General features: G+C 40.7%; 1 protein-coding gene across 1 annotated transcript in view; it reads left to right on the top strand.

The window, feature by feature from the left end:
- Positions 1-16,376, top strand: part of SMIM14 (small integral membrane protein 14) — a 97,620-nt gene that overhangs the window by 30,738 nt on the left and 50,506 nt on the right. Inside the window, exon 2 of the mRNA XM_032790811.2 lies at positions 1,908-2,018. Coding sequence (XP_032646702.1) covers positions 1,944-2,018 — 75 coding nt within the window. The 5' untranslated portion in view covers positions 1,908-1,943. The remainder of the gene's footprint in view (positions 1-1,907; positions 2,019-16,376) is intronic.

Raw genomic sequence — 16,376 nt, forward strand, 5'->3', positions numbered from 1 at the left:
ATTGGAGCCAAGATATACTATTGGATTATATGCTCCCACGAGTCTAGCTGGTAGAGACTGCTAAGCAGATGTGCTTGATTCAGTACATCTTCTGGTTACCCTTATTACATGCTATGCATCTGAAGAAGTGAGCTGTAGCCCACGAAAGCTTATGCTGAAATAAATTTGTAAGTCTCTAAGGTGCCACAAGTACTCCTTTTCTTTTGCAGATACAGACTAACACGGCTGCTACTCTGAAACCTTATTACATGGCTTCCGACTTGCTACTCTGAAACCTTATTACATGGCTTCCGACTTGGAGACTAACACTAATCATATGAGGCTGTGATGCTGCCCTACTGCCCGAGAAAAGGTTGCAGCTGCTTGCTGCTTCTATAACCTCCAAACCTGACAATTGTTCCATCTCAGGGGTGTCGCATGGCCAGCACAAACCCAAGCTGAATCTAGCCATGATAGTACCAGGTTAGCAATGATGTTTTGACCACAAGTATTCTGCAGAACTGATCTGAAGATTTTTACATTGTGTTAGTAGAGAGAGAAAGCAATTCTGATTTGACTGCAGGAATGGAAACTACGGGCAATCTGTCACCCATTTTTGCCATTAATTAAACTACTGAGAAGACTATTGATAAATGATGATAAAAATACACTTGTAGAGCCACTGGAGTGTATGATGGAGAATTGGTTTTAACAAGTGAATAAACTAGAATGGATTCCCCGCTGTTTCCTATTATAATTTCTTTGAACTTTGAATCAGTATCACTAGCTGAATGACCTTCTTTGATCTAAATTTAGTGTGTGAGGCGCCTTTCTTAAAATAGCTCCAGCTACATCCTTTTCTACCCTCCCTCTGCCTGTTACCATTAGATGGCAAGGGTCATTGTGTCTCCCAATAGTAAATAAGTTAGTGTTTTAATTTTTACTCCTTGCACCTACTAGAATGTTGACCTAGGGGAGAATTTTATAAGTGTCTAATAAAGGGCTTAAGAGTCCCCCTTAGATGGCTTTTAAAATCTTCCCTCTAGCGAATTCTTTCAGTGGTATGACAGTACTGAAAGTTGTCCAGTTTTAACTTGAACCATATTGTTCTCAAACCTATTTTGGAACCCCTATGCATGGCATGACCCCTTCTGGAGCACCTACATGTGGCATGACATTTTTGGGATTCAGTATTTTGCTTGACAATCTTCTGAAACAAATACTTGGTTATGATTGACTTCTGACACTACTGAATTTAACAGAGAGAGCTTCTTTACCTTACTTAATATACTTTTAATATACTTAAGTACTACAGTGATGGGATAAGAACCTGGATGAAGATTAAAAGTATTCTGTTCTTGCTTTTCAGTTCATATGTGGAAACAGACTTTTTTGTCTTAATCATCTGCATAATTGTTTTTGTTCCATATTTCTGCCCCAGTCTCCTCCAGTAGGAGTTGTGGGAACATTTCAAATTTAAACCATTTATTCTTGCAAGGAACTCCCACTGATGTAATGGAATGAGTATGGAACATTTAATAAATAGAAATTTTGCGGTTAACCAACTCACTGTGCAGCTCAGAGAGCGATTTTACCTTTGTCGTTTTGTCTGTGAAGGGATCTTTCATAATGGCCTGTGGGAAATCCAGACTGCACACAAAACTTAGTAAAAATTATTTGGACCTCTGAGTAAGAGTTTACCAGACACCACTTTAAAAAAAACAACAACCCACTACTCTACTTTTTGATTTATTAAGTATTCAAATGTGCCAGTTTTCTCTATTCATCCTGCCAAAAGGAATAATTGGATTACTTTGTTTTGTTTTTTCCCCTTGGACTAAATGAAGTGAAATTTGATGCATTAGTCTCTGTAAAATAAGGTCAATTGAAAAAAAGTTGATTGTCCTTTTTATTATTGTTCTTTCTAGGTGTTCACAGCCAAATTTTGATTTCTTGGCATAATCATGGCAGAAGGTGGATTTGATCCCTGTGAATGCATTTGCTCGCATGAACATGCAATGAGAAGGCTGATCAATCTGGTAAGGCTAACATGAGGATGCTGCTTTTTTTTTTTTTTTTTTTTTTTTTTTTTTTTTTTTCTTCAGAGCTAACTGCAGCAATTTTATAATCACAGTTAAATAGGCTGCTGCCTCCACATGTTCTATTGTGTGTGCATTTAGAATGACATCTTCTGGATTTTTAGCATGGTTTCAATTTAAATATTTACAAATGGCAGATGCAGATGATACCTTTCTGTTTATGATATTTACCAGGGTTGCAGTTGAACAGCATATACTGTATCTGCACAGCTACCTTCTGTACCCATTGACTTGTGTCAGTCAGTATAAAACCTAAGGCCCCAATTCTGCAAACACTTAGACTTCATAGGATGACACACTTGTAAAGTTTCTCATATGCAGAACATTTGCAGGATTAAGGTCTCCTACACTTGATCAGGGACAGAATTTTAGCAGAATGCTTAGTCTAGCCCCAAGAATCCCATCCAGCTTATTGCTTCAATAAGAGCCTTTTTAATGAGTTACCAAGGCGGTCCTTAGGCATATGCAGCATACACGGCTGCGTAGAGCACCCGAAAATGTGGGGCACTCCTGGGTTTTAGGGTATGTCTTCACTAGCAACTTTAAAGTCCTGTCGTGGCAGCACTCTAACATGACTGTGTAGTTGCGGCACCAGCGCTGGGAGAGAGATCTCCCAGCTCTGTAAAAAACCCATGTCCATGAGGAGAGTAGCTCGGAGCCATTCTCGTGCACTGTTTACACGGGCACTTTATAGCACTGCAACTTTTTCACTCAGGGGTGTGAAAAAACACCCTTCAAGTTTCAGCACTGTAAAGTTCCAGTGCAGACAACGTCTTAGTGTTCACCCTGCCGCCTCTTCCTATCCCTGTTCTGTCCCTTCCTGCAGGCTCCCACCACAGCTGGCTGTTGCAGCCTGGTGAGTCTTCCTCCAGAGGGGATTTAGTACTTAAAAGTGAAAAAGCCTGCCAGACCTATTAGCACAACACTGAAACTGTTAAAGAGCCATTCAAGTAGTAATGAATCCATTTAACAGGCATATGCCAACCCTCAGGTATATACTGTCAGTTTCTGAATTTACTGACAAAGGTCTAGTCTACACTGACAACCAGGGCCAGCCCCAGGCACCAGCATAGCAAGCAGGTGCCTGAGGTGGCCAATGAAGAGAGGGGCAGCACATCCGGCCGTTCCACGGCAATTCGGCGGCGGGGCCATCACGCCCTCTCAGAGCGAAGGACCTGCTGCCCATCGCAGCTTTTTTTTTTTTTGTGCTTGGGGCAGGAAAAACACTAGAGCCGACCCTGCTGGCAACACTAAAAAACCCACCTCCCTGAGAAGTGTAGCTATCAGTTCTGGGTGCACAGCTACTAGTGGTGGGAGCACATCTCCCAGCACTGTTGCACTGTCTACCCTGGCGCTTTACGACACCGAAACTTGCTGTGCTTGGAGGGAGACGGGGTGTTTTTTCACACCCCTGAGCAAGAAAGTTGCAGCACTGTAAATTGGCAGTGTAAACAAGCCCAAAAACAGTTGTGCATTACTGTAATATTTACTTAGAACCTGTTAGTCTACAGGACCTTAGATTAAAATTTGCTTTAAAAATATTTCATGAGTGTGTTGCTGAAGATTATGAAATCACATCTCTAAAAAATCCTTGCATAGATTTTTAGATGCACAATTTGAGTATTCACTTTTAGCCTTAAATGCTTGGATCTTCAGACATACAGTTTTTTAAAATAAATCCTTCAAAAGACCACCCTTATCTAAAATACACATGCAAGCTCAGGCTGCTGTCGGGCATAGGGGTACCAGTTTAATAATACTACATAGGGCCCCATAAATCCTAAGGACAGCCCTGTGAGTTACTCTTCTATGGCCAAGTCCTGCATAATTGAAATAAATGGAAATTTTGCCAATAGCTTCAAAATGACTAGGAGCAGGCCCAAGGGACTAATTTTTCAGAAGTGCTGAGCACTCCCAGCTTCTTTGGAGTTCTGGGTGCCTAATACCTCTGAAAATGAGGGCCTAATTTAATGCAGTTGTTAGCTCCCTCAACTAATTGAAGCCAGTGGGAGCTGAGGGTATTCAGTATTTTACAGGAGACATTCAGTATCTTGTAGGATTGGATCTTCAGTATGAAAGTTTTTTATTGTGGAAAGAGACCCAAATTCACTGAGTTATTGTTGGTTTTTCTGTGTTCTAGTGCCAAAATGTCTGGCTGTACGGCATTTGTCTTCATTCTTGAAAATGTACAATATACCTTGTTAGCATCCATAGGTATCTTTACAGAGATATTACAAAGATTCCCAGACAAACACTACATTAAAGTGGAATTAAGATTGGGAGTAAATGTGATGAAGTCCCAAATCATTCAATTATGAATGTTTCACACACCTCTAGCCATTCAGATTTGCCCTTTACTCTTAACCCAGACCATTTTAGAATCTTATTATATACATTTGTGTAGTCTGAAATAGTATCCAACATACCTATGAGTCTTGGCAGACAGGCCTGGTGCAAACAGCACAAAATTTAAAAAAAAGATGATTAAAGTAGAACTACACTCCTTGTTGCAAATACTTTTAATTTTTTTAAAGATGTCACAGCACTTAAACCTGATTTAAACAACCCCTCAAGCAGCCAACAAAGACTGCTTACTTACCTGTAATTAAAAGTGGATCAGAATTGTATTCATCACATTTGCGATACCTGGAGATGGTCTCTTAAGATGCAGAAACTAGTACAAGTTTCATTATAACTTCTTGCTCTGTGGATTCTGTGATAGCACCTCTCACTTCTGCTAGTCTGGAACACTTCTCAGCCAGCCTCGTGGGACAGTAGCAGTGCTGACTCATGCTTCTGCTTAATCCTTCTCCCCTGCATTTACAAATCTGAACCCACTCTCTTCTCCACGTAAAAATCTGTGGATGCACAGGACTCCCAGCCAGTGCTTTGGCTTTGAATCCTGGATTGCCTTCAGCATCTTTGCACTACATGAAAATTGATTTAAGAGAAACCTTTTAAAAAAACAATAAAGAGTTGTTAGCGGAATATGGATATGTTTCCACACATCACTTCTGAGTCCAGGAAAAACGGGGGTGAGTAAGGTGTCAGTGCATACAAATTCCACTCTTACCACCTAAGACAGTCTCTTGTGCTTTGTTATTGCTCTCTACATTCGGTTCAAAAACATAACTAAATGCTTTAAGACTTAGGAAGTGTGGAGTCCTATGGTAGTTCCATAATTTAGATATCAATAGGTATTGCTGCTCCAGTTAACATACCTGCTTGCTGTATTGCTGACTAAGGGTATGCCTATACTACCTGCCACATCGGCAGATAGTGTTCAATGTATTGGGGATCAATTTATCATGTCTCATCTGGACGCGATAAATCAATCCGCGAATCGACACCCCTACTCCACCTCGGCAGAAGGAGTAAGCGGAGTCGACGGGGGAGCCACGGCAGTCGACTCGCCGCCATGAGGACAGCCAGATAAGTCAAACTAAGATACTTTGACTTCAGCTACGCAAATAGCATAGCTGAAGTTGCGTATCTTAGAACCCCCCGCTAGTGTAGCCCAGCCACAGTAAACTTTAAGGATTAATACTTCTTACCATATTACGTGTTTCTTGTTTTATAGCAAATATCAACCCTACAAAATTAATGGAAAATAACATCTTCAAAATCCCATTGGCCTAAATACATTTATTAGTCAGTAGCAACTTATGAAGATAATTACTGTGTTCAGCTCTTCTTTGACTACCATGAACCATGCTTTTAGTGGATATTCTAACTAAGACAGAATGAATTGAATCAAGCTATTAAATGTCAAGCCAGTCAACCAAGCAGCTAATACCAGTGTTTACAATTATTGGATGTTATCATACACACAGGGCTACAATTACATTTTCATCCCCCCTTCGTTGAATTAAAAACATTCTCTATTTTGTTCTTCTCTGTGTTTTTTGCAGGGTTTTGTGTGTGTGTGTGTGTGTGTGTGTGTGTGTGTGTGTGTATAACCTTGCAAAAATACAGACAAGAACAAAATAGAGAATGGTTTTTAATTCAACATATATATTGGAATAGATTCTTCTGATGTTGTAGAAGATTCTAAGGCCAAATAATATCTAGCTTTTAGACTCTGCTCTCTATCACTAGATCTCAAAGTGCTTTACAAAAGAGGTCAGTATCATTATCTCAATTTTTGGGAAAGTGAGGCACAGAGAGGGGAGTGACTTTCCCACTTCAGGTGTGTCTGTTTACCTGGTTTTGCATGTTTGAAGAGGGAAAAGGCAGGTGGCTTTCTGCCCCTTCTCTACTGCCTCCAAATTCTGGGGGCAGCCTGGATCTTGTTTGGTTTTCAGCATAAGTTTTAGAGCATTCTCAGAGTTGTTCTACCTTGTGCTGGCCTGTATGGTCCCTAATGGGGCTGTTCTGACAGGACTGATAGAGCACATTGCCCTTGTACGCTGGCTTGCTCCCAATACACCACCTGTGCCAACGGAGCTAAGAGCAGGTAATGTAGGGTTAGCTGTGTGGACTTCATGCTACTCGGGGATTACCATATCCAAGCGCTCTTTGTCAGCTTTCCATTGGTGCAAAGGGGACAGAGCAGAGGCGAAGATCTGAAAAAGGATATATTTCTATTTATACTCCTTAGAAGGAGACCAGAGGTTGGGGGAAGCTGAAGAAAAATTAAGGAAGTGTTTTCCTTTCCCTTCCTGTGGGCCTGCAGGAAGCAACAAGCTCCAGTGACACTTAGGAACTTGTCAGACCACCTCACAAACCTTAGGAGACCTTATGGGGTCACCCTGACTCTCACTGAGCCTTAGACTCATTAGGGACCTACATCCTCCTCTAAGCCTTAAGTGCCTCAGAATGACCACGCAAGTGCTAATGAGCAATCTCAGGCTCTGTCTACACTTCAAGAGCTGCAGCAGCACAACTGTTGTTGTGCCACTGCAGCGCTGTAGTGAAGACACTTGCTACAGTGACGCAAGTAATTTTTTCATAGGTTTTGTAAATCCATCCCCTGAAGAGGCAATAGCTAGGTAGGTGGAAGAATTCTTCCGTCGACCTAGCTGTGTCTACGGTGGGGGTTAGGTTAACCTAACTGAGTCAGGCAAGGAGTGAAATTATCCACAACCATGAGCAATGTAGCCAGGTCAACCTGAATTTTAGGTATAGACCAGGCCTAAAATTCACAGGGGATGTCATTAGCCATCTTTGACTATGGGGTTGGCGCCCTGGAGAACCTCCTACAGTAGTGTGAGCCACAAGGGAACAATAGAGGGCCTGAACCCACAAGGTGCTGGGTGCCTCCTGAGTGCTCTCTGTTTGCATTGACTTCCAGCCCTCTTGAGCTCAGTTGGATTAACGCTTCTGTCACCTTGCAGGAGTGAGCTCATAAAATATATAATGAAAACAGTGATAGCTAAGTAATATCTAAAACAAGCAGAATACATGTGAACAAGTCCAGTTCTAGATCAAACAGTCCAAGTGGAGGCAGATTTCTAAGCAGGTAAAAGTTAAGTATAGCTGTGCCTGTTTTGGGGAGACCACTTTTCCCATAAGAGAATTAATTTGAACGTTCAAGACAGCTGCCATTCTTTCCATCTCCCAATTCTGAGTTTTCCACTATGCTGATTAACTAGTAATAGTAGTAATTTCTCTGTGATCAATCATGACTACCTTGAGTTTAAATGTGTTTACATTGTTTGTTTGACCTTTTTATTAAAAGTAGTAGAGAGACTATATTGATTATACACTGAAAATTTTAGTAACTCTGTTTCCTAGGAGTAGTTATAATCTGTATGTTATGTGGTGGCTGGACTGTTTTTTTGATTATCTGAACCTTTATTCCTTTTTTCTTTTTACTGATAAAAACCTCTTTTCCTTTTACTGATAAAAAGAAATCATACTGTATCTCTAGTGCCACCAAGTGACTACTCAGTCAGTTAAACTATGGATCATTAAGGTTTTGATCCTTCAAAACCATCTGCCTGGAAATGCCTCTGTAGATGTCACCCCATGTGGGTCACTTTGCAGAATAGAGCCCTTCCATTATTTGGTCCAAAAAACATGCATGTTCTTTGTTTGTATGTTAGACATAAGTCTGGTAGTTCCCTCTCAAGATCTGCTTTTGGTGTTTAATGTTATCCGAGGCAATCTGATTATTATGATAATTTCTGGTCTCTCCGATTTGTCGTCTATTATTCCATGCAGCCAGAGGCATTGTGGGACTCCATGCTAGGTTCAGCTTGAATGATGGGAGGTGTGAAGGTCTCTTCCCCTGACTTTTGATACCTTGCTCTGTTGCTTCACTCCTTTCTGTGGTCACTAACAGCAGGGTATTGGTGACATCCTAATCTCCAGCAAAGCAACACAATATAGGAAACAATATAGGCTATGAAGTTGAGGTCAGGGGGGGAGTAGAAAAGGGAGACCAGTAAGACTGAGGGGAGAGATAAAGGGAGGAGCAATTCCTTGCCTGGAGTGGAGCACCCTTTACACAACAACCATCTCTTCTCTGCTGAACTGTTTCTTTTCTGCATTCCCCTCCATATTATTTCTGACCCTTCAGTGATAAAATGAGCATAATGTTTCTGTCTCAGGTTCCCCCCGGGGTGCCACTTGGAACTGGGGTACCACTGAGCCCACCTGACCCACCAGCCTGGGTTCCCTTCACATTATACTGCTGTGCAGCCTGTCAAGCCCTTCCCTAGGCTTCAGCACACATACAGATAGGGACACACCCAGCTGCAGCTACCCACACACATGCTGAGATCAGCTCTGCATAGGAAGGCTCAGCTAAGGAACTGCCCAGTACTCAAGTGCACACCCCCTCTGGAGGGTAAACCCAAAATTATACCATCTTGTGCTGCACAGAGAACTGTACAGCATAAGCTCATAAAATTTGCCCTCTCCCTCAATGTAGAGAGAGAGATGCAACAGCTTTCTGCCCAAACACTGGTCTTAGACAAAACAAAAACAAGTTAATTAACTACAAAAGATAGATTTTAAGTGATAGCAAACAGCTCAAAGCAGATTACTGAGCAAATAAAATAAACACTCAAACTAAGCTTAAGGTACTAAGGAAACTAAGTAACAAATTTGCCCCCTAAATGTTGTGTTAAGCAGATTGCAGAGATTCTTAAAAACCAGCTGCACTGGCCTGCAGCTTAAAACTTCAGATATTTCATCCACAGACTAGACACCCTTCAGCAATTCTCTTCCCCTCAGTCTGTTTCTTAGATGTTTCCAGCAGTCATCCTGGGTGGGGATTCAGTGAAGAATGAACCTCGATTATGTCACTCCCCTGCCTTAAATAGGTTTTGCATATGAGGGGAATCCTTTGTCTTCCAGTGTGATTCCCACCCCCAGCTGGTGGAAAAGTACTAATTTTATCATGGAGTCTAGTGTCAGGTGACTTGATCACATGCAGGAGCGGCGCCAGGGTTTCTGATGCCCTAGGCGGACGGATGTTTCGCCACCCCCCGCGGCTCCGGTGGAGCTGCCACAGTCGTGTCAGCGGGCGGTCCGCTAGTCTAAAGGCTCCGGTGGACCTGCCGCAGGCATGACTGCGGTAGGTCCGCCGGAGCCTTTAGACCAGCGCACCGTCTGCCGGCACGACTGCGGCAGCTCCACCGGAGCCGCCACAGCAGCGGACTGTCCGCCAGCATGACTGCAGTAGGTCCCCCGGAGCCTCGTGCCACCCCCCCCCCCAGCAAAATAGCGCCCACCAAAAATTCTGGCGCCTTAGACCATTGCCTAGGTTGCCTAAATGGTAGCACCGGCCCTGATCACATGAACCTTACAGCCATAACTTAGTCTATTTGCAGCGTCCAAGGAAGGCTTTCCAGGAAGGTGGGAGATTAGCATCTTCAAAGACCTATTGTTTTTCCCAATGGCCCTTTCCAGCCAGAAATCTAGACCAATTGCTGTCTGTCTAGTTGGTGTTCCCCAGGTAAAAACACATTTGTAATAGGTACATAGACAATATTCCTAACTTCATATACAAAAATGATACATGCATACAAATATGATGATCATATTCAGTAAATCGTAACCTTTCCAATTATATCTCACATGCCCCATCGGGCATAAAATAATCTTAGTTATGCCATTATTGTATTATAACAATATTTCTATAAATAATATGGGGCGTAGTGTCACAGTTTCCTCCTCTGATCACCATCATTCCCCCTGCCCCCACGCCCCCCGCCTGGATGGTATGATGATGGCTCTAGATTCTGAGGTATGGTTTATATCCAGGTATTCTGTCCAGAAAGGTGCCAAACACACCCCTCTCTCGTTGTCAGTTGGAGAGTGTGATGGGTTGGATCACAGAAACCCCCTTTGGGCTTCCAATTGATGTGTCAAGACTACTTCTGCCCCTGGTTTCCTGCCCTGGCAGCTTGAGACTTCAGTGCCCTGCCTGGTTTGAGCCAAACTCGCTGGTCTGTTGCAAACTCAAACCCAGGTCTGAACCACATGCCCCAAAGCTGCAGACTTAACTGAAAGCAACTTAAGAAGTGTTCCTGTCTTTAACACTCAGATGCCCAACTCCCAGTGGGGTCCAAACCCAAAATAAATCCGTTTTTACTCTATATAAAGCTTATGCAGGGTAAACTCATAAATTGTTCGTCTTTTATAACATTGACCGAGAGAGATGCAGAACTGTTTCTCCCCCCCCACCCCCACCCCCGGTATTAATACATACTCTGGGTTAATTAATAAGTAAAAAGTGATTTTATTAAATACAAAAAGTAGGATTTTAAGTGGTTCCAAGTAATACCAGACAGAACAAAGTGAATTACCAAGCAAAATAAAATAAAACACATAAGCCTATGCCTAATCCAGTAAGAAAACCGAATACAGAGAAAATCTCACCCTCAGAGATGTTTCAAAAAGCTTCTATCACAGACTGGGTACCTTCCTAGTCTGGGCACAGTCCTTTCCCATGGTACAGCCCTTGTTCTAGCTAAGAGGGTCACTAGGGAATTTCTCATGATTGCAGCCCCCTTTGTTCTGTTCCACCCCCTTATATAGCTTTGGAATAAGGTGGGAATCTTTTGTCTCTCTGCGCCCCCCACCCCCTTTTCTAAATGGAAAATCACCAGGTTAAAGATGGATTCCAGTTCAGGTGACATGATCATATATCACTGTAAGACTTCATTACCCACTTGTCAGCACGCACACATACCGGAAGACTTACAGGTAAAACAGCCATTTGCAGTCAATTGTCCTGGTTAATGGGAGGCATCAAGATTCCAAACCACTATTAATGGCCCACACTTTGCATAATTACAAAAGGCCCTCAGAGTTATATGTCATATGTCTAGTTTCAGATACAAGAATGATACATTCATACAAATAGAATGAACACAGTAGATAATAAACTTTGTAATGATACCTTACAAGAGACCTTTTGCATGAAGCATATTCCAGTTACATTGTATTCACACTTATTAGCATATTTTCATAAAATCATATAGAGTGCAACATCACAGAGAGGGTTGGACTCCATTTTTTTTTTTTTTTTTTTTACTCTCTCCTCATACCTCCAACTATTATTCTATCATCATCTTTCCACTTGCTTAAAGCGTATGTGGGAGTGTGGGGTGTTTTTAGTTTCTCTTTGCCTATTTTTCCCAAGAAAGCTAATTTTATGTAAGGGACAATTTAATTCCATCCATACGCCCTCCCTCTCTTTCTCATTTATCTTGCCCAGTTTCTGGATCTTTAAATATGAACTTCATAGATAGTATTAGGATTCAGTTTGCAACCTGACTTGTACTCTATGCTGGCCTGTCAGATTGGCAGTAATTTATTTATCATGTTGTTTACTAAATCATTAATATCCTTTTGACAAAACAGATGCGGCTGCCCAACTAAACTAAAGTAGTGACTTCATTATCCAGAAGCATCAGATTGCAATCAAGAGCATGCCATGCCATTCTCATATTCTAGCATAATTGGAAAAAACATGAAATTTATGATTGGGACAACAGAAAATTTTTGCCACAGTGCAGAGATTTTCCTTTTCTGCAGAAAATGTTCACCCAATACTTGCCGTGGTTCTGTATTAACAGGACTTGATTAATGGGATGAATAAAGCATCACCATATCCAGTTCAAACTATTTGTCCTTGTCTCCCTACTTATTTATCCTTGTCTCTTTTTTTTTTTTTTTTTTCCCCTTGTCATCCTCTTCCTTTTCTGCTCTCTCATCTTGATATCTCACTCACACTCTTTTCTGGGCTTTTTTTATCGGAACCATCTGTATGGAAATTCCTGAGCTGGTCCACAAAGGATCTTCTTGTTCAAGTGCAAAACTTAATACCTCTTGTAATAGGAGTAGTGGGACACATCCAGGTTTTCAGCATGCTTCTTGGACACAGTTAAAACATGGTAAGGATCTGTCTACACTACAAGTTGAAACCATGCTTTAACTGTGTCATGGGGCAGCTGGATTTTAACACTGCTGCATTAGCAGTGTGGACTGGGACTAAGAAAGGTGCATTTGGAAAAATGTCAGGAGTTGCTTGAAACATTAATTGGAGGGGTTCTTGTCTTCTGAACTGGTTGGTTTTACAAAGCTAAAAATATTCACTTGAGTCAGAAGGGAGGGGTGGGATCTTCCCACCTGATCTGGAAGTACCTGCCCCTTCTTCCCACTCCCCATGCCCAATAGGTGGGTCGTGACCTCTTGTAAGTCAACAACAGGGTAGGGAGTCATTTTTAAATCTTTGGTATCTTCATGCTCCAAAATCTGCTTAAAATAAAACAAACCCCAAATAGACACAGAACCTCTTGTATGTTTTGATGGTATTTTAGCTCATTTTGCCCTGGAAAGGGACATTTTAAAAAATATACTTGGAAGGAGATAAAAAGGACATTATTGGGTTTAAAATATATTTTTTTTTTACCAGTATTACCAGTAAGGCTTTAGATTATTGAAACTGAAAATTTGAAACTCTAACTTCTTCACCCTTTCAGTTGTTTACATTTTGCCTTTAACTCAATTTGGACAATAAAACGTTTCTGGTTCTTGTGTACAATGCTGCAACACTGGGGTGGCAGACATTAAACAGGAAACCTCTAAATCCAAACACAAAACACTGACATGAAAGAAAATAATAAAAGCACTTCTGTTAATATTTGGTTTTGTAAGTTCTCCCTCTCCCAGCTCCTTCCTTTTTAAACCAAGCCTAATTGCTTAAACCCAAACTATCTGACAGTGTGTCCTTTTTAGGGGCTTGATCCAAAGCCCGCTGAAATGAATAGACTCCCATGGACTTCAGTGGGCTGTGTATCTGGCCCTATGGTTAAGATGCTAATCCTGAACTGAATTTGTTTTTGAGAACATGGAAGTCTTTCCACTGAAAAACAACACTAATATTCATTAATATTTTTATACCTTTGAGCATAACATGTTATCCTATTTTAGAATTAACATCTGACTGTCCTCAAATCAAAACCACACCTCTCCCAGCACCATATCATTGAGATTGTCTGTCTTTCAGTTGAACTGCAGCTGAGCTACTTCATCTTCCTTTTCTAACTCGAGTGGAATTCATTGGTGAAATCTATCTTAAAATAGAAGAATTAGTTTCACTTTTATTGTTATCCCATAAACCTTCACCCACAACTCCCCACCCCTTCTGACCGAAAAACTTAAGTACAGAAACTGTTCACAGACTCTGAGAATTGCTCCTCTTTCACTTACAATACTTGAAATATACAATATTCAGAATTTCTAATAGTTACTTTGTCCCCTATGGAAGCAGTTAGCAGGAAATAGGCAGAGTTGATGAGAGAAGAGGCATTCTAGTTCCAGTAAGAAGTTTTTTTTAGCTTTCCCCACTATTTAACTTACATATACCTCCTGTAAGATATAGTGGAGTTTCTTTTTCTTTCATTTAGACTAATTTAATGACCACAAGGGATCAGACTTGTATAGGGTTATATGGAATTAGAACCAATCCTCCAGTGTGAACTGAGCAAAACCTGTTTTTCTTTATACCAATTAATTTCAAATAATCTGCTATGTTCTATCACAAGAGAACAATTTTTTTGCAAATCACTTCATTGTTTTAAACAAACAAGTTACATAGCTCTATCGGTTATGTTCTTCAGCGCCCTGTGTCAAATCAAAGTTATGAATTTTGCTTACTCCATTGTCTTCATGTGGCAAGTAATTGGTACTACAGGTCCATGTTTATAACAATTGGGTAAAATTTTCAGAAGCGCCCAAGTCCCCTAGGAGCATAATCCTATTGAATTTAAATAGGATTTAAGAGCAAAAGTGGCCCAGGCACTTTTGAAAATTTTACCTATTTTTTTGCGTAACCATCAAAAAAAAGATCTTTATTACAAGTACATGAAGAAATTGTTTGTTGTTTATATGGGAAGGGTTTTGTGTATATTGAAGAATGTATGATACTTGCTACTGAGTCTGTATTATGTCTCAAAGGTAAAATTGTATATCTTTTGTCCATTTAATTGACAATTAAATTGACCCACGAGTGCTGACCACCTGCAAACCCCATGGCCTCCAGTAGGGATTGTAAATGTTTAGCCCCTCCCTAAATTAAGCCCTTTTATGAGTGGAATTTATCCGCATCATTCACCTCTTTAAACTGTAGATACACCAATGTCCAATCCTTATAATCCAGAATATTTCAGTCACAAAATATTCTAAGTCAGTATCATTTGGTAAGACAAGTTCCTCCTCTTTATAAGGATGATCCGCAAAGGTTTTTAATAAAAATTGGGCTTGTGCCCATCTTTGTGATATGTAAAGAAGGCCTGGAAATAGGTTTGATTTGCAGTGTTGTTTCTGGGGGCCAGGGTATCTTTTATTCAATTTTTTTTTCTGCTTGTTTATTAACCATAGAAACATCAGGAAAGTTAATTTTGGTTTTCCCTGGTTTTGCTGGAGGCCTTCCTGACAGTCTCATAGCATGTTTATTATGAGCTCGTAACACTTCATTGAAGGAAATGTTGTGATGAATCTTTAGTAAAGGTTTCCTTTCTCCAAAATGTTAATTAGTCATTGAAGTTTAAATAGGTATAAACTGAGTTTTAACTGTTCTGACTAAAAATCTTTCTTTCTCAGTTGCTCAGCTCTTGCTGTATTGGCCTTTGTGAAGTGTTGTGCTTTGTATAATAGGTTATGTGCTTATAACAAAATGAGTAATTTATACCTGCTACACCAATGTAAGCTACTTAGATTTGTTTAATCATGAACAATTACTCTTGTAATGACAATAATTGTTTTGAAGCCAGAGACCTTTAGTTCATCCCAGAAATTTTTATGCAGATTTGCCCCTGTAAAAATTGCTTCTTGAAAATCACCATTTCCTATCTCCAGCCTGTGTTTTGCTAAATATAATTTTGGTAGTATGTCAGAATCCCTGAACATTCTAAGACCAGGTCCTCACTGCCCCTCGCAGTGCCTGGGAAGAGAGAGAACGTGGCAGCAGAATAGACACCCAGTGATCAATCCCTGCATATGCGGTCATAGCCTGCAAATGTGACATGAACCCCGGAACAGGAACAAACAAACACCAATAATAATGGGGAACTAGGAGAATATGAGTTCGAGACTTATTTATCATTAATGTTAATATTTCCCTTCCTACCTTTTATAATTAATCAATATCTCATTTTCCACTGAGAGGTTGCACAAGCAGGAATAGAGCCCAACTCCCTAATAGGCCGAACACAAATCCCATTTTCTTAACCAGGCTGCTTCTCAAAACAAACCTGCCACATCTTTCTGCAGAATTGAAAGGCCAGGGTTCAACCTCTGCTAATGGGGCTAGTGATATAATTGTACATAGCAGAAAATGTTTCTGCAGTCTTTTTCTAAACCTAACAAACTAGGAAACTGTATGCAAAATAAACTTTATTTAAAGAAAGTTATTAAGTTGAAAAATCAAGAATGCAAAAAATGGGAAATGCCAGAATTAATGTGTAAATGCATTATTTTAGTATGATCACATATTAGTAGATGATCACGTGGTATTTTATTGTAGCTTTTTAATCTGATTAGAATAGCACCCATCCATTATGAACCTCAAAGTATATACAGGTTTATAAACTTGAACTTAAAAAAAACGTATTAGACTTAAACCTTGTGTAACATACCAGGAATGTTGATAATAGAAACAACAGTGTTTTAGGCCATGGCTACACTCACAGTTTTGCAGCGCTGGTAGTTACAGCTGTGGTCGTACAGCTGTGTACGGCCAGCGCTGCAGTGTGGCCACACTGACAGCAACCAGCGCTGCAGTGTGGTCACACTTGCACCAGTTGCAGCGCTGCTGTGAGTGGTGCATTGTGGGCAGCT

The sequence above is a fragment of the Chelonoidis abingdonii genome, chromosome 5 (assembly GCF_003597395.2).
Source record: "Chelonoidis abingdonii isolate Lonesome George chromosome 5, CheloAbing_2.0, whole genome shotgun sequence".
Classification (NCBI taxonomy): Eukaryota; Metazoa; Chordata; order Testudines; family Testudinidae; genus Chelonoidis; species Chelonoidis abingdonii.